Source organism: Asterias rubens, chromosome 3 (genome assembly GCF_902459465.1).
Source record: "Asterias rubens chromosome 3, eAstRub1.3, whole genome shotgun sequence".
NCBI lineage: Eukaryota > Metazoa > Echinodermata > Asteroidea > Forcipulatida > Asteriidae > Asterias > Asterias rubens.
The window spans coordinates 519,158-546,758 of NC_047064.1; the positions used below are offsets into that span (position 1 = coordinate 519,158).

At 38.7% G+C, this 27,601-nt stretch overlaps 1 protein-coding gene across 2 annotated transcripts in view; it reads left to right on the forward strand.

Moving 5' to 3' along the window:
- Positions 1–405: 405 nt before the first annotated feature.
- The window catches only part of LOC117288228, a 32,620-nt gene continuing 5,424 nt past the window's right edge, over positions 406–27,601 (forward strand). The window contains exons 1-5 of one of the 2 annotated variants that reach the window (XM_033768997.1): positions 406–995; positions 4,485–4,547; positions 6,698–6,754; positions 16,590–16,645; positions 17,536–17,649. In XM_033768997.1, coding sequence (XP_033624888.1) covers positions 926–995; positions 4,485–4,547; positions 6,698–6,754; positions 16,590–16,645; positions 17,536–17,649 — 360 coding nt within the window. In that variant the 5' untranslated portion in view covers positions 406–925. Of the gene's footprint in view, positions 996–4,484; positions 4,548–6,697; positions 6,755–16,589; positions 16,646–17,532; positions 17,650–27,601 lie in introns of both variants that reach the window. The other variant, XM_033768996.1, reaches the window with a different exon arrangement.

The window sequence follows — 27,601 nt, forward strand, 5'->3', positions numbered from 1 at the left end:
CCGTTCATGTATTTTGTTAATCGTCCGTTGCATACGAACGTTTTAAACTGTTTTTCGTTAAACAGCATCACCCGTCAGAATACGTTCTATTGGAGAAATCTTTTGACGAAAATTGGCATGCAACTTTAAGGCTCAATGGATAATAAACCAATCTATAGAGAGCTTTGACAATCTACCGGTAAGTTTGTTCATCAAACATTGTGAATAGCTTCCGGGACCATTGGAACAAACCATTTCCACCAATACATAAACTACATAAATAATGAACAGAGATGATCTGTAATTAGCTATAACAGAGAACCCTATCTCACACACGGACGAGTTGTAATGACTTCGATTCGTCCAATGGTAGATCACAGAAAAACACCGTGTTTCTTTATTCAATATAAATGCCTTATGCCGCACGCTGACAGTGTATAGTAGAGTCGGCGACCAGACTTCACTTCACTCAGATCTAACCCCCGCTATATTCTGGTAACTTTTCTTCATATAAGAAAGACACTGTAGCGCTCAAGCCGACTACAGCCGTTGGTGTCTCTTTTTGTATGGTGTGTTCACCTTAGTTCTATATGGTCAAGACACAAGACAATTTGCTTTCGTGACATCTGTTTTCTAGTAGTAGAGAGGAAGAAGGCAACCCCAATAGCGCGTGGAACTCTGATCACATCTGCTCTTTCACACAATAGCGTTTCATCATTGAAGGAAAGGATCCCGGTTAGCACGTATCGCCGCACTCGATATACCGGCACCGTTCGGCACCCTAGCGCCTCGTCCGGCCGCTACGGTCGATTCTCTTACCACTTCGTAGATCAGAAAGAAACACCTTACTTAGTTTTTGTAGACACTCCTTCCCTGTTCTTAGTTTATCGAGAGGCTCTTTTACTCGTCAAGAACTGGACATTTTCTCTTCGTTGTTTCAGCTAGAATGGGGTCAAATGTGTGTGCGATAATCTGTTTAGTTGCAGCTTTGGTGTCTGTCGTGTGCTGTACAAGTGGTAAGTTTTTCTGACATCATTTGCTATATCAATTTTTATTTAGATACTAGTGAAGTTTTGATGACTTTTTATCAATGACTTTGACAAGAAGGAAAATGTTCACGTATTTACCCTTTTTAACTTCTTGTTTGATAGGTCTTTCAGAAAAACCATCTAGAAATAGGCCTCAAATGGGAACATTAATTTGGAAAGTGCATGATGAAAGTTTTGGGCCGTGTGGGAACATGAGTGATTCTGACAAACTGTTGGCATTATTTAAAATATTTGCTTAATTTCAATGTTCTTGCACATGTTTGGAATTTAGCAAAGAAACAATTGTTAACATCATAATGTACATTTAAATTCAGGAAACCATAAGTTACAGATTATTCTCTCCTCACTAAACACAAGTTTTAGTTATGGATTTATACTAATTGCGTTAAAGCGAGTCAAGCTAAGGTTTTACAATTTAAAACATTGCCCACACTTGAAGTTTGACCTAAAGTGAAACATCGGTCTAACTACGCGTTGACGTTATTACAATGATCTACAGCACTCCGCGTATTCTAAGCGAACAATAAATAATCCTTACGCGTCATTACCACTGCCACGCACTATCTACTATTTTTATCCTTTGTAATCCTATTGGGATGTTTGCGATGTTGAAAATATTCACACTAGTATACAACCCTATGTAGGTAATAATCTAAAAATTTCACTTGCATTCACACTATAGTATACAACCCCGAGATTACTGTTGACCCCCACCCCATTATCTGAACATTTCACTTGCATTCACACTATAGTATACAACCCCGAGATTACTGCTAACCCCAACCCCATAATCTGAACATTTCACTTGCATTCACACTATAGTATTCAACCCCAACCCCACACTCTGGACATTTCACTTGCATTCACACTATAGTATTCAACCCCAAGATTACTGTTAACCCTAACCCCAACCCCACACTCTGGACATTTCACTTGCATTCACACTATAGTATTCAACCCCAAGATTACTGTTAACCCTAACCCCAACCCCACACTCTGAACATTTCACTTGCATTCACACTATATCCATCCCAAGAATACTGTAGCAAATAACCTGAACATTTCACTTCATATATGTCATTGCTGGCGGAGGGATATATTCATTTAGTTATTAAAAAGTTACGATTCATCATTGATTTGAAAAGAAAAACTTACGTTTCTGTTGAGTTCAATCAAAATACAATTTTCAGCAAACGAGGTGTCACATTTTCGAGTAGAGCATGATGCAATAGTTAAGTTATTGATGTTTTTGATACGCTTTTGTGAAATGACAAATCGTAACACAAGCCGGTATTTGGCGAAATTAATTCGTACGAAAGTAATTATCATTCCTTTTGATACAATTTGATGTTTGATGATAAATGAATCTTTCATATGCTGAAAAAAAGTCAATTCGTTGCTGTTGAGGTAAAATGCCTGTAAAGTAACCCTCTGAAACCATCGTGAAATAATTTACCTCTTGGCCTAGCCATTCTACGTCAACCTTCTCGCCTAACACAGTGTACACTCCGTGGAAAGGATGGCTTGTTTTACTAAAGCTGTCACGTTGCCTTCGGTAAATCTTTTTCTGGTAAATTCTGGTAGCTCTAAGTTGTTGTCTTATTTTTTAACACAAGTTAAGTGTTTATTTTCTCCTTTGAAGGCCCGAATGTCAAAATGATATGAGGGCATTACAAGTGTGGGATCATGGCTGAACTACTGTGGTGGTTAAATTTCAACAGCCACACAACAGCTATTACACGCTGTAAGATAAAAACATAAACTGATCTTGGTTTTAGGGCCTTTAGATCTCAACCTATTGGTTTCACTCTTATAGGCTCATATATCCACACAATGAAAATGGCCGATAGTACTTACTTCGTGCATGTACACATCTTCACTCATGTTCCCCGAAACGGGGAAAGATACCGGGCTCAAGTTAAGGAACCATGTTAGATCCGAATGTAGTTTATCATGTAATTAAAACCAGTCTACATAAGATGATACACCTACAGTCACGAGTGATAACAAACATAGGAGCATGGTTATTCGTTGCAATAGGGTTATATGATCGCTGGTACTTGGGGGAATCATTGGTAAATCTTATTCCAATGCACTCCCGATTCGGATCTATTTCTTCCTGTTTATTTGTAGTGGTTTCGCACCTCAGGTACAAGTTGAACTAGATTTATAGAGTTGGTTTTGTAAAAAGGGCAAATAGACACTTCCGGGCAAATTTACTCTAAAACCTGCATTTCGCCTCACAAAGTATACCAACAAAAATTCCCGTGAACCAGAAAGCGAAATTTTTGGCGTTAAAAAGCTGCCATCATTTCACAAAAAACCTTGAAATAAAGATTTGACCAAAGATACAGTGACTTATAATCTACCGTCTCTGTATACTTGTTAATCAAAGAAAAGTATCCGAATTATGAATCCCAAGTTACGTCAACTTCATTCATTAAAGAGGCACTCGGCATAATGTTCCTTAAAGGTAAAGTATACCTTTAGGTTTTGGGTCCGTTTGATTGTTCGATTGTTTGGTGGCTGCGTTTTGAGTGAATATTTCCACGCAGTAAAATAATTCATAATAGGAATATAAACGTTTTGTAGGCTTCTGGTGAAAAGTTGCTATTGCCATTAATTTTTAAGAGCGATTACCAAACGTACACGTTCCCTTTAAAATTGAGTGCATTATTTCCCCGTCTGTACCTCTATATCTCACTCATTTCTTGATGCAAAAATTAATTTACTGCGTTCAACATCTGGGGAGAATTTAACTTCAACCATAGCGTAAGAACTGTGTGAAGAGCAATTAGATGAGTTTCTAATCAAATCGATTCTTTTTGTGCCATCCTTCCTTGTAATTAAAATGGCTTTTCAAGGACACCGTATGTATATATGTTTCTTTAACTGACTACAGTCATAGATATTAATATTGCCCTATCTGGAGATATGTTGGCCTAAATATTAACAATGATGTGATATTTCTGACCCCAATTACTGTCTTGGCTTCTAGATCAAAGATACCGACGTTTTAACACATAGTGTTGGCTTGGAGTGCTGGGCGCTGTGACCACGGGATAACGTACCGAACTCAGTGAATGCCGAGTTGTAATCAAATATGGGTTTATTTATTTTATGGGTTTACTGCCACTGTCTCCTTGAGCAGAACACTTAACCATAGTTAGCTTACCTTCACCCAGGAGTATAAACGGGTATGGATCGCGTCCTTAAACCCCATAGCCCACTTGTTTCTTACACTCTAGAGTTAGGTGTACTAAATACGATCATATTTCGGAGGGATTTATGTAGTTGTTGTGTTTTCTGACTCATGTAATCGATTGATTCTTATAAAATACCATCCGGGTCTGTTGACTTGGTAATCGATAGATGATCATTATTGTAGGACTTGATATTCGATCACAGATCGAAGTTTATTGATAATTGATTGATTTATTTTCTTTTTAAACACAGAACATCCACAGGCAATTTGCGGACCTCGATGTCAAAGTCAGATGATAGTTATGACATCAGAAGGTACGTACAACTCTTTCATTCAAAGGGTCTTGTCACACGAGGCAACTTTTACAGGCAATTTTGAGGCTAGCCAGTGCATGCTACGGGCCACTTTGATAGCTAGCCAGTGCATGCTACGGGCCACTTTGATAGCTACCCAGTGCATGCTACGGGCCACTTTGATAGCTACCCAGTGCATGCTACGGGCCACTTTGATAGCTACCCAGTGCCTGCTACGGGCCACTTTGATAGCTACCCAGTGCATGCTACGGGCCACTTTGATAGCTACCCAGTGCATGCTACGGGCCACTTTGATAGCTACCCAGTGCATGCTACGGACCACTTTGATAGCTAGCCAGTGCATGCTACGGGCCACTTTGATAGCTACCCAGTGCATGCTACGGGCCACTTTGATAGCTACCCAGTGCATGCTACGGGCCACTTTGATAGCTACCCAGTGCATGCTACGGGCCACTTTGATAGCTAGCCAGTGCATGCTACGGGCCACTTTGATAGCTACCCAGTGCATGCTACGGGCCACTTTGATAGCTACCCAGTGCATGCTACGGACCACTTTGATAGCTACCCAGTGCATGCTACGGGCCACTTTGATAGCTACCCAGTGCATGCTACGGGCCACTTTGATAGCTAGCCAGTGCATGCTACGGGCCACTTTGATAGCTAGCCAGTGCATGCTACGGGCCACTTTGATAGCTACCCAGTGCATGCTACGGGCCACTTTGATAGCTACCCAGTGCCTGCTACGGGCCACTTTGATAGCTACCCAGTGCATGCTACGGGCCACTTTGATAGCTACCCAGTGCATGCTACGGGCCACTTTGATAGCTAGCCAGTGCATGCTACGGGCCACTTTGATAGCTAGCCAGTGCATGCTACGGGCCACTTTGATAGCTAGCCAGTGCATGCTACGGGCCACTTTGATAGCTACCCAGTGCATGCTACGGGCCACTTTGATAGCTAGCCAGTGCATGCTACGGGCCACTTTGATAGCTACCCAGTGCATGCTACGGACCACTTTGATAGCTAGCCAGTGCATGCTATGGGCCACTTTGATAGCTACCCAGTGCATGCTACGGGCCACTTTGATAGCTACCAAGTGCATGCTACGGACCACTTTGATAGCTACCCAGTGCATGCTACGGGCCACTTTGATAGCTACCCAGTGCATGCTACGGGCCACTTTGATAGCTAGCCAGTGCATGCTACGGGCCACTTTGATAGCACTAACTGGAGCAGTTTGACAAAAACATATATTTCCCAATTATTATGAGAACATTCAAATGTGAATGAATTTTCGTCTTGGAGATTGCCTGGAGCTGGTCGCCTCTAAATTGCCTCATGTGACATGGCACAAAGATAAATAATCAGCTTAACATCGGTTTTTCTTCAATATGTTGTTGAATTTTATGTTGTTAATTATCTTCAACAACATGTACAATTGTTGTGGTCATAAGGTAAGTTAAAATAAAATAATGGACGAAACAAAATCTCCCCAACGTAAAACTCCATAAGGTTGGGACCACAATGGTCCCGGAAGTTCAAATAATATGCGCGAGACTTGCGCGAGACTTGCACAGTCTATTAGGAAGAGAGGCACCTGTCTTTCTAGTCATGCCACGGTTAACAAAGTTAGGTCCTCATTCAGTGAGGTCTGAGTCTCAATACTTCATTATTCAAGTGGTCTGTCTTTAAAGTCACTGGACACTATTGGTAATTACTCAAAATAATTGTTAGCATACAAACTTGCTTGTTAACGAGCAATGGAGAGCTGATGATAATATAAAACATAGTGAGAAACGGCTCGCACTGAAGTAACGAAGTTTTTGTGACAGAGGGAATTTCTTACTAAATTAAAAAGACTTAATGCCTGAAGCCGTTTTTATGCATCTGAAAGCACACAAACTTGTGCAACAAGGGTGTTTTTCCATTATTCTCTTGAAACTTGATGACCAATTGAGTCAAAATTGATGACCAATGTGAGTTCATATGTTGAGATACACCAAGTGAGAAGACTGGTCTGTGACAATTACCAAAGGTGTCAAGTGCCGTCAAGATTGGTTGGTTGAGTAACACTCTCCAATTCAATTCAATTTATTTTGAATCAGAATATAATTTTATGCATTATTCTTAATTTTCTCTTTTACTCACAGAGCGTCCACGCAAAAAATGTGACTCAGTTTGTAAACTGAGGTCACTCGTTTCCCATGGTGAGTATTAAAATACAGATCTTACTGTCATCATCATTTAGCGGTCTCAATCAAGATTAAACTGAGACTGTTCACATTAAATATTTAAACACCGAAAATGGCCTGTCATTACCAGGAAACATTGGACGTTTTCCTTTCTCAATCATTCGAGAGAGTATCCTCAGCCACAGAAATAACGGGGAATTCTGAACCACTCCAGGGTCGAACTGACGCAGAATTCGAGTTAAAGCTCATAAAAACACACGGGCCCAGCCTGACCTAGAAATGGTTCAACCCTGGGGACACAAATCAGGGTCAATTCTGAATCTTTTGACATCGTTGTAGTATAATGCTAGTATACGTAATGATATGATTGGAACACTTAAAGTTTGTGGGTGTTTTTTTTTTTAAATATCTGTGGCACACTATATGAAACAACAGTAAAATCATGTTTTGAACAATACTATTTTTATCAATATATTCAAACTACATAAAATTTGTTGGGTTCAACATCATATGAGATTTAAAAAAAAAGGTTTGACAAAACAAAATAATGATTTAGATAATCAGTTCAAAATAACAGCAATTGAATATGAATAATTGTACGATGGGTGCTTTTGTAACTGTCGGCCTAAAAGCTTTATAATGTAGGGTCGATGCTTAAGCCCTGAGCAAGTTATCTGACTGTAGTGGATTTATCAAATATCATATGTATTTTATATTACATTGGCAATTAAACAAAGCTAAGATTTTTTTAAGAATAACCGAATCTCAAGGTCTCGATAGACCCCTAGAAAGGATTGTGAGATCCCAAGATACTTCATCAATAGTCACCGGATTGAAAGCTCAAATATTGAGATGCCAGAGGCGACGTTTCTAGTAGCGTATATATCATCTACACTCAGGCTTGACTAGTTGTATTATTCTAGCACTCACTGGGTCCCTTTATGGATTGCTCTGTTTAGCTGCGACTCCTTCGGGTAGGCCAAGACACCTAAAGCAAAGTGCCACCAGCTACAGTATACGTTGAATCCAAAACTTAAGACCAAGGATAATGTATGAAAGGGTCTTTGATTGACATCTGTTGGCAATAACGTTCAGTATCAATCGTCACCATTAAATATACTTGTTTTTGAATCAGTCGAGTGGAATTGAGATTGGAAAACGAAATCTATCGAAATCTATCGTATGCTTCGTAAGAGCAAACTCTGGTCCAGATTGTATTCAGTATTCAATTGTAAAGGAATGGACGCTAAAGCTAGTTTCCATCCCAATTCTTTCTTCTTGTTCACTGATCGTCTGACACCAACAGGCACAGGAAATGTTTAACGCTCTACACTACGAGTGCGTCGTAACTTTATTCAATTACAAGAAACCACATTTTCTAAGAAAGACCTATTTGTTGAATCCATATGAATTCCTCATACAATATCCATAAGATACAGCACTATCCCATGATAACATAAACTTTAAGTACGATGTGTTGACAGTGCAAATAATTACAACCTGAAATCATGAACGCCCCTAGCGTTTCCAAACACTCAACACTGTTTGGAAAAACACATTTCAGCCCATCTCCAAACTTATAAACTCTTGGTGTTTTATAAACATTAAGCTACATTTCTGTGATGATAGACCCGAGGAGAGTCAAACACACACAATCTTTATGTTTGCGATGGCCGAAGTTCATGTAGACATTTGTAGATCGGAGACGCTTTAGATATCAAGGGAATGTAAATAGAACCCAAAGCAGCGCCGGTAAGATTGCTCGATGAAACCAATCTTGACAAACGTCTTCATTGATAAGAGACCTTTGAGTTACTTTAAAGACTGTCTTACTGTAATTCCCATCCCATCCTTGTCTTCATGTAGCTTTATTTCTCGATAAGGTTTTTTTCGTCTTCAATGTGCACCGAGTAATTGTAGGGATGTAATTTTAACACGTAGATTAGGTTTAGCGTTAGTGATACTCTTTCTTTCGTCAGTTGAAGCTAGGGTCGTTTCCTATTAGGTATCTCGCACAACGTTTCTTCATTACACGCAGAGGGTTAAGTTCCCTATTGAGGTCCACGGGTTACACACTCTAAACTCCTGGGTCAGAATTGACCCAGTTTACGGATTAATCGGATTTGACCCGTTGCTGGGACACAAATGGGTCAAATTGACCCAGAATATCAGCTACGAATCCCAACTAACCCGGATCAAGCTGACCAAGAATTGGGCCAGAGCTCAGTTTCACATAGCACTAATATTCATTTCAAGAAGAGTTGTGAATATTACCACCATAGTGACATCACACTTTCATTGGCAATTAAAATGAAAACAAACAGTTAAATTCAGTTCAGTCTTCACTCTTTGTGAAATCGGCCACAGGTCCCCTTAGATCCGTCAGATTTTAGAGTGAAGGAAATGGTATGATTTTTTGTTTGGTTTAAATAAACAGTTTTGAATTACTTTAACGTTTGTGAAGTTCCTATTACAAAAGCGTTTTGCGGTTTGTGGAATATATACGCATTTCTGTTTGCAAGAAAAATACAAACAAACTTTCTTTCAGTGCTATTATGATAGCCAATTTTAACACATTTGGTGTAACACATAAATTATTTCCAACCAAGGTTGCTATAGTAGAACAAAAACGAAGTATTTGAATTAGGACTTCTTGACATTATTTCCGGAGCGTGCTAGACGTGATCGCACGAGCGTGTCTTGTAAGCAACGGTCTATAGTAGACGAACATCTCCAAGATAACGAATCCATTTGACTCTGATGTCATACTATTTGAGTATGACAACCATCCAGCCAAGTCGCGTGATGATCAAGGGATTGAGCGACTGGTTCAACTGAACTTTACTAGCAATTTCATTATATATTTTTGTATAACTTCCCATAAAACAGGTGCGAATGTTTCCTATGGATGAGTTGTAAAATGTTAAAATGGTTGCAATCGTGCATAAATCTAAACCACATTTTTATTCGTTTTGTTGCTCTGGTGGACCTTAAAAGAAAGAAAAAAGCATAATGAAACGGTTTGCGGTTTAATAAATAACACGTATTTGTAACCAAATAAGTTTTGAATATAAATAATTTAAACCCGTTCTTAAAACGTATACACCTGTACAAAGGGGCTGAAATTAAAAGCAGAGGCTTCTGCTGTTTCTCAACATTGTTAGAGACATTAACATAATCATTCTTAGCCAATTTTACACACAGTTATCTAACCATGAGTTATTGAATACGCGTCAAGCCGTTAAAGAAATGTCATATAGAGTACCAAAGTTCGATCTTGAAAGTGTTAAACAATAGGACCGTAGGATGGTTACAAATCGATGAACAACTTGTCTCTGACTTTAGAGACAAGGTTATAATCTTTTCCTCTCGGGACTATTCAGCATTCAACTTGTCTGAAGGCGTTGGTACCCCGCGATACTATCAGTCTGTGAGTGAATACTGTATGCCTGAGTTCCCTGGTGGCCGTGTTGATACCCTCCCCAGTGATTGATCACAAGTTACCCTTGGAATTAAAACACAATCACGTGGTGTTATTAAGGCTCAGTCAAAGTCAGAGTTTGTCAGAGTTTCGTTTTGGGTGAATTTATGTACAACTGACGCGGGTGGTTGTCAAAGAGCATTACCTCACAATATTAAACATGACGTCATTCCAAATAGTGGTTTCGAGACATCACTTTTGCCCCAAATGACTGATTAAATAAAAAAAGACCCTCGGCATGTTGTTTTTCCGGTAAATTTTGTATTAGAAAAAGTTGTTTAAAGCTTAAATCTCTTTAGCAATGAACGCTCTAAAAAACAGCCTGTAGAGAAAGACTTTGCTCGGGGCGAATCGTCAAGCATTTAACAAACAAAATATCTGAATTTTTACCGGATTTTGCCCTCGTCCATTTATGTGTCAGTTTGACCTGGAATCGGAATCCGGGTCACTTTAACATGAACCCCGGGTCAGCTTGACCCATACCCGGATCAAGCCATCCGGACCCGGAATCGGGGTAAATTCCGACCCTTGGTTTTAGAGTGTAATCAGTCAATTTAAACATTTAAACAATTGCAGAATAGTCAATGGTTTATAATTGCTGCAACTAGGATGAATGCTACCATAGGCTAGGCAAATAAAATAAATAACTTGTAAGGCTACAAATAAATTGTGGTTTAAATTTTTAGTGTACAACGTGTAGGACTCAATTAGAATATTGCCATGCATGTAAATATAATGAAACTTTAAAGTTATAGAACTAGGAAATGTGATGTAAGCTTAAAGCGTCAAATGAAGTGGGTTTTAAATCGGAAATAGTAGTCTCTCATGATGAGGAAAACCTGGTTAAATTAAGAGATATGATCTGGCATTTGAAGCTGTACAGTCGTATAAGATCATTCAAGACGTAATCTTACAATCTAGACACTATGAGCTTTAAGATATTATCCAAGGCATGATCGGAGTGGGAAGGAGCTGAGTTTGATCTTCATTGAGATTTAGTTTATAGTTCATCGGTGGGGTGGGGATGTAGGGTGCCTCAAATCAGTCGTACTTCCTATCCTATATGGACTTTTAATTATAATAATAAAAGACCATTTTTACACTCTAAAAACTAAAAGAGTTAAATCCAAATGACTTGGAATAGCTCGGTGAGTGACCACACTTTGAAAGTGTTGGATCCAGCGCTTTGTTAAATCTAGCATATTACATTTTTGATCCAACGCAGAAAGGTTTTTTCATCAATTTAAGTGTTAAAGGCAGTGGACACTATTGGTAATTACTCAAAATAATTATTAACACGAAACCTCACTTGGTAACGAGTAATGGGGAGAGGTTTATGGTATAAAACATTGTGAGAAAACAGCTCCCTCTGAAGTGCCATAGTTTTCGAGAAAGAAGTAATTTTCCACGAATTTGATTTCGAGACCTCAGATTTAGAACTTGAGGTCTCGAAATCAACCATCTAAACGCACACAACTTCGTGTGACAAGGGTGTTTTCTTCTTTCATTATTATCTCGCAAGTTCGATGACCGATTGAGCTCAAGTTTTCACAGGTTTGTTATTTTATGCATATGTTGAGATACACCAACTGTGAAGGCTAGTCTTTGACAATTACCAATAGTGTCCACTGCCTTTAACTCAACATTTCTCAAAAAAAGAAAATCCTTAGAATTGTTGGATCAGTTTTTCAAACGTTAACTGGCACTTAGATTGTTTACTGGATACTTTAAAATACTGTATATTTAACATATACAATGCTGGATTCAACACTTTGGAAGTGTTGTCACTCACCGACTGTTGCAAGTGTTGGATTCTATGCTCTTTAGTTTTTAGAGTGTGTATATACCGTATATCACCTTGATGTCCCTTTGCGTGATTTGTATGTTCATTCAAGGTGTATTTGGACTTATACTTGTTAAAGTATGAGAAATATTCCTTTTTGGCACAATGTAGTTTGTTTACAAGATGATGTGGCGTGTATGCAGCAAATCAAACCACAAACACAGGGGCGAACCCCTTCTCTTGACGATAAGTGCACCGGGTTCTTTTACATGCATTCACAAGACGCATGACCTACGGCTGTACGTCCCATACGAAGGAAGGAGCAATAGTGGTTATTGTGTCTTGTTTAAGGACACAAGTGTCACGACCAGGACGCGACCTCACAATCTGCTTATCAGAAACCCCATAGCTTGAAAACCTCTCGAATACGACACGCCACAATTGTTTAAATAATGATCATTTGACAAATATTTAAGTTGTTGGAATTTTGTCCATGTCTAAGCATTGGGTATATTTTACAAAGCTTATTCAATACTTTCAACCTGCACTGCAACTCGGTTAGTTAAATTGACATCATGGATGTTTCACATATATTATCGAGCTCACCCAATAAGGTCTTAAAATAACAGTAATTTCTGTTGCCAACACAAATTACATTTGTGGATTCACCCTATATGATGTAAATTTTTATTCTCAATTGGGTATATTATGAAAACACACATGGTATAACACCTTAGTGTTTGCAGTGTAGGGAATAAAAGCCACTTGAAAATCAGAGTGGTCTTTTCCATCTGGTCGATTCAAGGTCTTTCCTAAACTATATTTTAATTGAAAAGAAACTGCACTGTCATCTACAAAGCGCAACATCAGAACAAACAAATAAAATAAAACAGACGTGAAATAAGACAGTCAGCTCGCGTCAGTATCCATTTCCGGATAATCGTTTATGAAGCGTTTGAAAGTAATTCTTGAAGAGATACCATTTTGAGGTTCAGCTCCCAAATACCGAATAACTCCATTCAACCTAGGGACAAATAATCCCGAATTCTTTAATTAAAAAATCTGTGCCATGGGCAAGAAGCTTCGTGTACCCTGGGACAGTAAATACTTCGTTGCCACAGAAACAAAAACAGGGGTCAATAAGTTTGATGCCTATTATTGGCTATAGCATTTTGTACAGAATATTTCGGCGGGAAATAATACGTTGCTTATTACAACAACCTTCTTCAAATTTGGGTCTGGCCTGTCAGGAGTAGTGAAACATATGAGGGTATCGATGGAATATATAGAGAAAGAACATCTAGGCTGACTATGCATTAAACAGTTAAGCTTGTAGTATGGCGTATGGGTTAAATAACAGAACAATAGGTCTACAAGTAAACAACAAGTAGTAACTTTAACAGAGTATCTTAACCATGTAATAGCGATGTTTCAATTGATGTTGTAGTCTGTTTGTTTATACATTAATTGTTTGTTGTTAATAATGAACAGTTTGTCTACGGCGAAAAATTACAATAAAGTCCCAAAGCGCTTGCGGAAAATGAAAGAGAGAAACCAGTATAATTTTCTATAAAAAGTGACACCAACTTCAACAGTAAATGCAAAAACAACATGCAGCAGGAGTAACAGCAAGTGTAGTGGGGGTCTTGTTATTGAAAATAAAACACGAGTATTGTTAAGACGTTTAGGCTGTGTCAACTTTGTCATTCTGCCATTTTTCAAACTTTCAAGAGCCGATACAGCAGAAATAGGTTAAGTGTTTCTCTAAATAAATAGATACATCTGAAATATTCAATGGACTGTTTGCAAGTCTCTGAGGTACAAGTGTCATTCTTGTATTCCTTAAAATCTTGCGGTAAAAACTTGTTCAACCAAGCATTGCAGGCTGATGAATCTTTCAAAGAAAACGAATTAAAATTTGATGTATTTTCCCCCGTTGTTCTCCCTATAGCTTTCATGACAATGTATTACTGGATAGTTTGTGCAAAATTCTAACCAAGCGTAATAGAGATACATGTAAAACAGTCGCTTCCTTTTAAGCCAGCAAATTATTGAATAAATATTCTAAAATTCTTGTCAATCGGGAAATCTTGTGTAGACAGACTTGTATTAAAACACACGCAAACGATATTCCCAAAGGGTAAACTGTTTATCATCAGCCGACGCCAGAAAACAAGAGTTGAGATTCAAGTATTTTTTATTATATGGGTTTCCACTGCTTCAGTGTGTGGTGGACTTATCGAAACAAAAAATCGCCCTTTAACGGACACAATGCTCGAAAACACGCGAGACTTGCAAGGTCTAACTCAGGATTGGTGGAGTCGGTGGCTACTCGAGACTAGCAGATAGTTAGAGTTTGGTATCCTGACGTCAGCATGCTAAAGTAACCGTGAAATAATGAGTCCCATCTGCTCCGTTCACAAATGAAAATTCCGGTAAACACATTAATTGCAGAGTGTCGGAACGTAATTTAATTAACTAACTATTCCTCACCTATACTCCATTAATTATGCAGAAAATAACAGGTATAGATTTATTTGCCTACAGAGCCATTAACACCAAAGAAATCGATTCTTTACACAGCAATGGTTCATGGAAAAGGAGGTCGGACCACAAGAAATAGTTCTATAAATGAGGAAGGCGGGCACAAACATTTGAAAAGAGAAGTAAACAAATGATTCGACTAGTTTGAAACCCGTATGCGTCCAATGCCGTTCCTAGCCGCATATTGAGCCTCATTGGATTTATTGGGCTCGAATTAAATTAGGATATCATCAGCCATTTTAGAGACACCACGGTCTGTGTATCGGGCCTCGTGTTATATGACAATTGCGCGTGCTTTGCGTATACCCTGCATTTGATTAAGTTGTTGTTTCCACGAAAGCTCATGCAGTTTGTTTACGTCTGTAGATTTTATTGTCTACATTTTAAAAAACAAATTATTTAGTTGCTACTACTTTGATTTATCTAAAAACTATCATACTAACACGGCGTTTTGGTAGTGTTTCAATTTGTATGTAAAGCTACTTTGTTCGTGTTTTTTTTATTTATCCAGAACAAACTGAGAAATGAACATTTCTAAATCTAGTTCCACTTGACGAAACTCAAGAGACTTAAATTCACTGACTAAGCTTCACCCATGCATATTGACTCCCAATATAACAGCGATATCCAGCAGTCTGGATTCTCCTAATATTAACTGGACTACGCAGCTATAGATGGTAACGTGGGTCCGATACCTACATTGACTTTGATACCTACAAATATACGTGTTTTCAATTAACCAGCGACACTGGCATCGGTTTCCGTTACATCTCTTAGTGTCAGAATAAAGCTAAACATGCACTCAATAAAAAAAGGCCTGACCTGAAGGAACCATCAATCAAATTAATCTGGAATCTAGCCACTTATTTCAATTTCCTGGTGATTTCATCCCACCCCACCCCCAATTTTGTACTCGCTAGTGTCCAAACCAAATTAGGCGTATAACCCACGTCTTTGTCTTTTGTATAATTTTATAAAGTAAACAATTCTGCCGAAAGTGACTGAATCAACACATAAAGAAAGTTCACCTTTACGTCAAAAGATCTTTAATGTACAAACAAAAATGTGTGATTTTCGCGTATTTAATTATTAACTTTATTTAGTAGATTGGTTCATTCCATAAGGTTTTCCTGAACAGTACCCTTTTTTCATTTTTGGGCTCTGCAATTTTTTTTTTTAATAATCACTTCTTCGATAATGTCTTTGTTATAACATCGGCCCTAATATCGAAATACTCAAATCTAACAAAAAACTAAATAACTACCCGTGTTCGAAATATTGGTACTGATTGCGGCTAATGCATAACCGACTTGAAGCCATCCATAACCGTAGCCAAAACCGGTCGATTTGAACGCAGCTTTATCCACAAGGCTTAGTCCCCACACCAGGTGATTGACGCACCCTTTCTTCCTGAAACCTAACACCACAGTTACATCTCAGCTGTATTTCTTCTTAAATAAAAAGCTAAATAACTGTAAGCGTAAAAAAAAAATGGCTCGGACGGTGGCTATGGCAGAATTGACTTAAAGCCACCAGCCATCAGCCGTAGCCAAAGCCAGTAGATTCACACGAAGCCTAAGCCTCTTTTATTTTAGGCTTGTCACTATAACACGTGATTGACAGACTCTTTCTTCCTGCAACCCAACACCCCAGTCATATCTCAGCGGTATTTCTTCTCTCTTTGTCGGTTGGGGTTGAACTTGCACTTACTGTTAGTCTCTCTTATGACCTCAGAGGCCTAGTTATTTACTCAGTTTCTTCCTAATCATGCATATGCGTCCTTAAGCTTTCCCCCGCTAGCTCAGAAAATTACTCTAAAAAAAGGGTTTTGTTTCAGTCGATTATTGATCGTCGCTTACCAGAACGGAATCAACATGTCAGGGAAAATGTAAGGGAAAGAATTACTGGCCTAGTAGGTCAACTAGTAAGCAGAGCCATTTACAGGTGCAGTTGTTAATTGAAGGCCAGGGACCAACCCCTAAGGATGCAATTATAATAATCATAAATCAATAGAATGTTTGTCTTTATTTTACTTTTGGCAGCCGGGAAAAGAAAGAAATCGTCCGACCTTAGCCAAGACGCCTACCTTTGGAATCAAGTGAGTATAAAGGAAGAATGTCAGGGTTATTATCATCATTTATAAGATTTGTTTTCACTGTCCAACACGCCTACCAGTACAAGTTTAATGTCCATGTACGGACATTTTTATTTGACCTCTTTCTTGAAGTAACACACACAACATTTAACGCCAGGAAACATTTGTTAATTATATGAAATTACCACGATCTGATTTTTGATAGTTCCTCAGAATGTGATTCCCTTTCCCATGCCTCCCCTTTCCACATCAGGTTTGACAACCTTTTTGGAATCTTTTTGGAATTGAGACTTTATTTGGAGATTACTAAACAATGACATTTCACTGGAATCCTGCAAAAATTATGAAACTAACCTTAATTACTTTAAGAATTTGTATTGAACTAATTGAAGTATGTAAAGTCTTCCTCAAGTTCGTGTCAAACTATTATATTCAATTCAGTTTTAAGGTAAAATGTTATACCAATGGGAGAGTGCCCTTAACAAAATATGAAATATTGAAAAAAACATGATGAAACGGAATTGCTTTAAAAAGGTCAGTCATGCACACGACGTCTCTATCTGGACAACTATTTCCCCTATATGTTTCTAATTAAAACCCGAGAGACGCGGCATCGGCTTCCTTTGGCTCATCTTCTTAAGATATCGCTGCCTTCCTTTGTTTTCTCAAATAACAATCTTAAGGCGTGTTACAGTCTGCTTCTTAAAATGCATCTTAAATTGATTATATTAGTTTATTGTATTAAAGAGATACTTTAATGTCATAACTTCAAGGTGTTTCATAAAACTAACAGTATTAATTACATAGTTATCACAACAACCAAGAAAAGAAAACATTGTTATCTTTTTACAACTAGTTCTCATTTATTTGTTTTGATGTTCTTTAATTAGCAGGGACCAACGCCAACGTTTACAGCAGACGTCAACACGGAAGGTCAAAGGCCAACGTGTAGACTAGAGGAAGCCATGAGAAAACTTTCACCGAAGTGGCAAGAGCGACTATTATCGGTAGGTCGTTAACAATAACATCCATGTAGACAATAACAAAAAGACACCTCATGTTTGTGTAATCTCAAATGATGCAGAAGCTGAAACTGGTTTTCAAAGGGTAGACCTAATTTTTCTTTCCAGACTGTTTGCGTTTCCCTTAGGCGTCTTTTACTCACGCATCGATACTAAAATCAAAACAAAATGTTTTCAAACCTCAAACTGAAATGTACCAATCCCGAGCAGATAAAAACTTGATTTTCAAACACATAAATCTGACGAATTAACTCAATTTATAGAGCCTAGTTTGAGACCGTTCAGCAAATCAATTGGAGTAGCGACACTCTTTACTCGTTGACAGTTTTAACGGCTTGTGACGGTTGATGACCAATTTGTAAACTCTGTTTTTAAAAGTATGTCTGACTTAAGAATATACGTCTTTCAAGCTTGTGAACTTGAAACTATGTTTGGATTACTGTAAGAATGATCAACATAGACTCCATAATTAATATAGACATGTCAGTACGACTTTAATCACAGTTTATTACCAAAGCTAGACCACTAACAGAGTTTGCCGATTTTAGTAAAGATCGTTATTTCTAGAGGCAAATATCACTCAATAATTGATGTTGGTTTTAAACAAAAACCGGAACAGAACTGGGACAGTTTGGTAAGAAATTAACTACCTTCTAAAAGGCTTGTTGTGACGCAGCTCTGCACAATATTTACCTCTAGTGCAGTCAATTCCCCACTGCTATTGTTACATTGTTTGAACGTCTCATTAGTCTACGACGCTGCTGTATAAAGCGCGTGGTCGAGCTGTCATTTCACGGTGAATGCAATATTTTACTCCATCTTCCTTGATATAAAGTCAATAAGGGTGTCAGAAAATCAGATCATTCTTAATAATCATTCAAAAATTAGTCTCGTAGTAGGACACGGAATTAGTTTTAAATTGACCTACATTCAGGAAAGTTATGAGTTATGAAACTTAGGTTGGGTTTAGAGTCAGATTAACGCCAGTTCTCAAACAACGCGTAATTCAGGATTACAATTATGGTAAGACGGATCCAGGATTACAGTTAGGGTGAGGCACACACGGATCCAGGATTACAGTTAGGGTGAGGCACACACGGATCCAGGATTACAGTTAGGGTGAGGCACACACGGATCCAGGATTACAGTTAGGGTGAGGCACACACGGATCCAGGATTACAGTTAGGGTGAGGCACACACGGATCCAGGATTACAGTAAGGGTAAAGCACATACGGATCCAAGATTACAGTTGGGTAAGGTACATACGGAACAAGGATTACAGTTAGGGTAAGACACAGACGGAACCAGGATTACAGTTAGGGTAAGGCCCACACGGAACCAGGATTACAGCTAGGGTAAGGCACAGGCAGAACCAGGACTACTAGTTAGGGTAAGACACAGACGGAACCATGATTACAGTTAGGGTAAGGCACACACGGAACCAGAATTACAGTTAGGGTGAGGCACACACGGAACCAGGATTACAGTTAGGGTAAGGCACACACGGAACCAGGATTACAGTTAGGGTAAGACACAGACGGAACCAGGATTACAGTTAGGGTGAGGCACACACGGAACCAGGATTACAGTTAGGGTAAGGCACACATGGAACCAGGATTACAGTTAGGGTAAGGCCCACACGGAACCAGGATTACAGTTAGGGTAAGGCACATACGGAACCAGGATTACAGTTAGGTTAAGGCACAGACGGAACCAGGATTACAGTTAGGGTGAGGCACACACGGAACCAGGACTACAGTTAGGGTAAGGCCCACACGGAACCAGGATTACAGTAAGGGTGAGGCACACACGGATCCAGGATTACAGTTAGGGTGAGGCACACACGGATCCAGGATTACAGTTAGGGTGAGGCACACACGGATCCAGGATTACAGTAAGGGTAAAGCACACACGGAACCAGGATTACAGTTAGGGTAAGGCCCACACGGAACCAGGATTACAGTTAGGGTAAGGCACAGACGGAACCAGGATTACAGTTAGGTTAAGGCACAGACGGAACCAGGATTACAGTTAGGGTGAGGCACACAAGGAACCAGGACTACAGTTAGGGTAAGGCCCACACGGAACCAGGATTACAGTTAGGGTAAGGCACACACGGAACCAGGATTACAGTTAGGGTAAGGCCCACACGGAACCACGATTACAGTTAGGGTAAGGCCCACACGGAACCAGGATTACAGTTAGGGTAAGGCACACACGGAACCAGGATTACAGTTAGGGTAAGGCCCACACGGAACCAGGATTACAGTTAGGGTAAGGCACAGACGGAACCAGGATTACAGTTAGGGTAAGACACAGACGGAACCAGGATTACAGTTAGGGTAAGGCCCACACGGAACCAGGATTACAGCTAGGGTAAGGCACAGACGGAACCAGGATTACAGTTAGGGTAAGGCACAGACGGAACCAGGACTACAGTTAGGGTAAGGCCCACACGGAACCAGGATTACAGCTAGGGTAAGGCACAGACGGAACCAGGATTACAGTTAAGGTAAGGCACAGACGGAACCAGGATTACAGTTAGGGTAAGGCCCACACGGAACCAGGATTACAGTTAGGGTGAGGCACACACGGAACCAGGATTACAGTTAGGGTAAGGCACACACGGAACCAGGATTACAGTTAGGGTAAGGCACAGACGGAACCAGGACTACTAGTTAGAGTAAGGTAGAGACGGATCCAGGATTTACAGTTAGGGTAAGGCACAGACGGATTACAGTTTAGGGTAAGGCACAGACGGAACCAGGATTTCAACTAGAGTAGGACATTAGATGTTGGATACAGTTAATATAAAATAAATGTATGGATTTCAGGTCAAGATTGAAACAAAACGGATTAACTGTTTTTTACGTGTTGAGTTAAACTTATTCGTGAGACATTATTATCGTTCAGTCACGACTGCTTTAAAAAATACTCATACGGGGAAAATGGCGTTAATACTTTTCGTAACCCTGTTATTTTCCTGCAAAGAAAATATTTTGTTTGACTTAAGTGCCCTCGAAAAGTCAGACCGGACCTTAATTCAAGAAACTTTAATGACATCACAAAATGTCACGTGGTAAAAAGTAAAAAATAATACCAACTGGAACGTAAAGGAAATAGTTTTCGTGTATTGTGTTTTGCTTGACTTGAAAGAACTCTACTCTCCTGCTTTCTTATTGAGATATTCTCAGAGGGAATCCAGGCGAGAATCTCTGCCTAATTTACAGACTTGTGAACCGATTGACTCTCTAGATCTTCTTACGTAGTCCAAGAGAATGGAAAGTTAGACCAGTATTTTAACAGGTGGGACGAACATTGAACAAAAACAACCAAGTTGCTTTCCGAGAGGAGGAATGTTCTCGATAGAGGGTTTAAAACAACATTGACGACATCGAACCTATCTTTATAGTTTATCAGAAACCGGGTTGGTGCTTCTTAGAAGCGTGATATCCGTCTATGGCTCGGGGGTAAGAAATAACTTAAGTATGATGTGTCAGCCTTAACACATACAGAGTAGAGGTATCAGTTTACTTGTAAGAAGACCTTTTTCTTTAAGTTATCAAGAAAATGAACTTTAAGAAACGTAATAAACTCCTTAGAGTTTCAAAGTAACCAAAGAAACCACACCAGAAAAAAAACACTGTACAATGAACCTCGGCTATCTTCTTGGAATCGTTGAAGTGTCAACACTGTCCATTACTGCGATGGTTAAGTCACAGTTGTGATGGAGCTTGGCTTGATGTAGACTATTTGAAACACTGGACACTGTAGTATTTCGTGTTTGTTTGGTGTTGGTCATGTTTGCACGTTTGACGTGTGTTTTTGGTTTGGTTGTGTTTTAGATTCGATTTGCTTGGACAACTGCCTCAATACGGAAGTGGAATCATGCTTCTTTAAGGTTTTGTTGTTTGGGGCTAGTTTTGCAGGCAATATTGTGGCAATTTTTTCAGTTTGACTCAATCTACCTGGTTGTTGATGTTATTTTTCTTCGATTACGTTATCATTGACCAACCGGTAATTTACTTTGTATTGGTTTTTAAGACTTATTGGTCTGGACTGTTTGTTAGTACTTCGGGGTTTTGTTCAGCATTTGACTGAACTTGGTCTTGCTTGCTTTCCTTGAGTTTTTTTATAATTTGATTGACACAGCACTTAGGGCGAATTCTAAATTCTGTTTCTTAGTAAAAATTGGTCTAAACATAGAAAGACACAACTTTTGTCTGATGATAGTTTGAGTGGTTTACAGTCGCAAAAAAAACTTATTACATCGTGTATCCACACTTAGTGTAGGCTTTTTGTTTCTATATATTATAATAACTCGTTGTGAAATAGGATAAGATCAACCGGGGAGAGGCGCGGCGCGACCGGAACATTGTTTTCACTAAAACCTCTTGCTTTGTGGTAGGCCTACCTTTTAAATCTCGTTTACCTTTCCATAAAGTGGCATAAGGGCTTTCGGTGATCCAACTTTGCTCGGTTGATTTGCTCTTGAATGAATCAGTGTCCGTTTATTGACAATGTCTTCAAGTGACGAATGTGTTTTTAACTTCACACATGAAACAGTTACTCCTTCTTTGCTGCATGCGTCTGCATTAATCCCAGCATTACAGCGTTGTTTTCACCGTAACACAATTATTCTTAGTCATAGTTTGTGTTAGGTCTGCAACGCCTAGGCGAGGCCTATATGCTCAAGTAATTATAACAGTATTTACGTGGGCTCTTGGTCACTCTGACGATTTTGTAAATAGGGTGGAATATTGCTTCGATGTGTGGTTAAATTAAAGTGTGATTTACGTGGGTGTGTGTGTCTCTTTATGGTGGCGTTCGTGTCTATTTAACATGTTTGTGAGATTGTTAGAAGTTGGAATTTATCATTTAGATTAATTCAAACACTCTCATTTGTATAACTTAACCAAATCCAAAATTCGTGTGAAAGGGATCTTGGTTTATGCTTCAAACTAGTAGGGCCTAGGTTATTAAAAAGACTAACAACAGTGAATATCTGATTTACAATAATATTCTCGCAAACCGAACAAAGGTTTTTATGTGGCGATTTTTCCTACGACTAAACCCTTTGTTGTTATATAAACAGCAATTAAATTCGGCTTAAAATTGTATGATATTTTTTGTTTATGAGGAAATTAAACTGTCAAATTGAGATGCCTTATGTAATTAAGTTCCTCAAGCAATCGGAAACGAGTGACATTCATACTAAAGAAGGCATCGTGTCATCATCGTCAGAAATGCAGAATTGAAGTAGGAGTTAAACTTCTCTCATACAAATGCCTTTTTGGCACTCTTTGTTCCGAGTTCACAAAAGGTTTAAAGTTAAATTCAAAAAATAGGGTTTGCGGGTTTGAATCCAACCAAGCTAACCACTGATTTCATAATGACTAGAACAAGTATTGTCGGCTAGTTACTTAATCACAATTTCTTGATTTATGCAATCCATGTTCACAGACGTTTTAGCCAATGTTTGTATGAGAGAGATTGGCTGTTGCCAGCTTGGTGTTTATATCCTCTTGTGTGAGTTTGCCGAGTTCCCTTGACGGAGGGAGAATTGACCGATATAAAAAAAACAGAGTTTCAAACAAGCATTTTTTTTCAGTCACCAGTGGGCATCTAATGGACACAACGTTTTATAACCAACAATGCATATACACATATTTCATAATATCGTTTGTTATATGATATTGAAGATAGGCCTAAAGCTTCTTGTAACAGAATACGACCTAACTCATCTCCCCAGCAGTACAGTTTCGCGAAACTCCAATTAAATACTATCATAAAGGTGGCCATGAAGTGACAATATTGCACAGTTGACAAATTAAAAATATCTTTTATTACCGACACGCCTGCATTTAACTTGAGAATACGCCCTCTACCGGCAAAAGCAGGTAACGACATGATTCAAGTGAAAATAGAAAAGCGCTACAATTAGACCCCACGTGACACACAATGTAAGCAGGCGAAAGGAAATCGGGCGTGGTTTGGACGATGGCAAACACTCCGGTTTGGAAATAACAAATATTAGCTTTTTCTGGGGCGAAAGAACCCAGTGACGGGGGCATCTGCTGTGAATGGGTCCTATTTAGTGACGTCACGGCCATCAGCCGGATCGACTCGGATTATATCAAAGGTTCCGGGACTAATTGGTTCAGTATTGTAGCTCCTCGGAACTATCGATTGTGCCATCACGGAGTTTAATGCCCGTGACATGTTGTAAACAATAGTAGGAGCCACAATTACAGGTTGAAGAATGGTACCATAGTGAGTCGTTTAGTCGTTTACTGTGGTTTATTTTATAGGTCTCGTACCAGTAGTGACACTAAAGAGACAACAACAAGACACTTACCCTCATAAAACCACTCAATTTGTCATGTAGTTATCAATAAATGTGTCATTAAAACATCATTAACAGATTTATCATGATCGATACTGACATTTTCATTTTCTAAACTGACTTTACAACTTTTTCTTATTGTCATAATTTGCAAAAATATTGGGAGAACTCCAGGAAGAAAACATTTAAAGGATGTCAACGAGACATTTCCAGCCATAAATGCATCCATTTAGTCCTGCAGTTATCAGGAGAAGTATCGTCAAACCACCATTAACAGTTTCGCTCTGACTGGTGCTCACGTTTTTATTTTCTAAAATGCCTTTTAAACACTTTTGTTGTTGTCATAAATTCGCATAACAAGGAAAATTCAGACAGAAATAAATAGAACGACGGCAATCAATGTCTTTTTTTATTTACACACATCGAAAGATTGTTTGTTTGTTTTTTGCACTGAGTGTTGAGATTCAATCTTTAATCTGCCTGGGGGTAAATTATGTATACATGTATATACAATAAACAATCTAGTATTACAGTTTAGTCGAACCAATCCATCGTCGCGATCCATTTAAAAGAATTATGAACGGTGACGAGAGAAAATAAGATCAAAATGTGTGATTCCTGCTTAAGTATATTAATCGAAATAATTATCACAACAATGTACAAAACATTCGTTGTGTGAAATGTTTTCAGAGATAGGCTACAATTTAAGTCTTTCGATTTTAAATTAAATTTTAAAAAATCGAATTTATGTTTACGTGCGGCGCTCCGCGTGTTGTTGGAAGCAAAATCAGATTACATAATCTCTTTCAAGTCTCATGAATATCAGACTAGTATTTTTTGACGAAACAAAACCCAGGCGTTCCACCCCCCCCCCCCCACCCCCCCCCCCCTTCCCCAAAAAAAAGAGAGAAAAAAAAGTTGCATTATTGGACTTCCAGGCATCTTGGCTTCAATGTTAACCTCTCTCATTCCCCGCCCCTTTCAAGCCTCTCTTCATTAAAGAAGTGTCCAATTAATGATTTATTACTATTAGCTTTGGGGACCATTCTTTCCACACAATCGTGATCAATATTTGATGTAATAAGTTAGCTGCAGTGTTAATGTGATTTGTTATGCATTGGTTTCTAGCTCACCAAACTATACAACGATCACATGCGAGTTGAATTACTCCATTCAAAATAAGACACTTCATTCAAAAATTATCAACCTAAATAGAACCACTTTGAACCATTATTCTCGGTACTGTCTGCCATGGCAGGCGAGTAAATTAATCGCACGCGTAAACACTGCGTCAAGCAACAGGAGCACTGACTCCCAAAATGACGCAACCAACAATGGGTCATTACATTTTCAAGTTGGTCTTAAGACACAAAATATGAATCAATTATTTCATAATATACAAACAGTTCTTAATTTTATTATGTGAAATTCTTATTAACAATACATAATTAATGATTAAAACCAGACAGACAATTCATAACATTAAAACTAAGATTAAGATGAATTATAATTGTTATGCATTAATCATAACAATCAAGAAGTGATAATCCAATTACAGCGCATGCTTAATGAGTCACATCACCTTCTAAATTAGTTGTACTTTTATGAATGTTTGATAACTTACTAAGCGGAGGTGAAAACGACACCCAAGAGAATACAGCAAAAGTCCTTTCAGATCTGTATGTGTTTTACAGTAAGTTTGAAAGAAATTGTTTCCCATAAAGTTAGCGGTTCAAAAAACACGGAAAGGAGAACGGGCTCTAGTTTGCTTGATGTGTTTTTATTTATAAACAAAAAGTTAACCAAAGTAACTATGTAGCAATTTTTGTTTAAAAAAACTTACACATGCGCAGTGATGTTTTTGAAATCCGATAACTTCTTACAAGTTTCGTCTTAATGTTTGTTTTTCCATCCAGGACGATGCATGAAAATGTCTTATCTAAAACAAAGGCAATAGTTTACAAAAACAAAACCTCTTTCATATTGAAAAGGATCCACAACTCAGGGTCCCATGGTTGTGACCAGTTCATTCTTACCTCACCTCTATTGGTAACCAGTCTTTGTGTTTGTTTAGGAAGGGGCCAGACCTCACACCTGCCCACCCCCACAAGTCCACCCACACTTTGACACTTTTCTACATTATTGTATAATATTTCTCTGTTGGCCCGACCAAACTATATCTGACCGGTTGCACTAGGTTCGGAATATCAATCAATATATAAACACTTTTTTTTTCTTTTTCTCTCCAGCCAGTAATTCGAATCAGCCGTAGGGTAAAGTTTGTTCAGATAAGTAGCGAAAAGTTCGATGAAAAAAAACGGTTTCGATTGCGTTCCTTGCGAGTCTTACATAAACACGGGGAAACTAGATTTCTTGATTTTACTCTTGAAGGCGTGTGAGTTTGGCAGTTCGGTATAACCAATGCCTAAAGGGCTGAATGAATAATTGATAGCTCACAAGAAAATCAGCTTGATTTCATTTCCTTTTCTTCGCTGGGGGGGGGGGGGGGGGGGCACTTGATGATTACATTTTAGAACCAAAGCGTGAAAGTGCTGCAAGGTTTGGAAGTGTTTTTGCGTTTTCTAGCAATACGGCATCGTTTATAGCGACGGTAATTAAAAAACAATTTTAAGCTTGACATTAGAAATTCATCTGCAATCTTAACTAAAGAACAAAATCTAAATGATAAAGTAAAATGTCTGTGTTTGATATATCTGAGCCCCTAAACAGTATTCGACACGAGAACATAGCGCAGACGAACACACCAGTTATACAACATTCGGTTAAAGTCCTGGTTTAAAGATCTCGACTCGAACCCTATATGTCATGGAACTCAATTAGTTTATACCAAACTCCGTAGAGATTCGTTGCTGATACAAGTCATATTGGGAAATGTCCGAGACATCGACCAACTCCCTTGATATTCTACCCCGTGGCCTGATGCAACAAGCCCCACGGCTAGACCAGCCGGCACCTGCTAACCAGTCCCAGTTTCCGTAACGTACCTCTACTCTACGTACATCTCACTATTCTTCTCACCTTTCTAAGAAGCCCGGTTTCTTTGGATTTGAAAACACATGGTTTTTTGTGAAGTTTACTTACGAACACTGTGTCATGTTCGTGAATTATTAACTCTAGTATAAATTGACTTGTTCTCTTCGAATCGAGTGAGAATAACTCGGACAAAGAGGGAATCAATTAAGTACATGTTTACTGTGGCTATTTCATCCACCTCTACGACCTCTCTCTATTTGATGTGACGCGATTACCCTATTTGGCAACAAGTTTCATTTGATGTGTCACTATATGGCAATTTAATCCTGACTTTATCATCTCGTTGCGTTGAACCTGTTTAATTTTGTCTAATCAACGATCTCAACAGTTTTGAAAAGTGCGTCACAAAAATGCAATGTTTCCTTTACCTAACTAAAAATGTATTCTGGTTTTGTTTACCTGATTTATTATATTCTGTTTGGTTCAGTACATTGGCAATAATGATTTGTTTTAGCTACATTATAGTTGTTTGTTTTCTCATTTATTGAATGTGAATTCCCTTTTGTCCTTAAACGCATTGGTCGTAGACAATAACG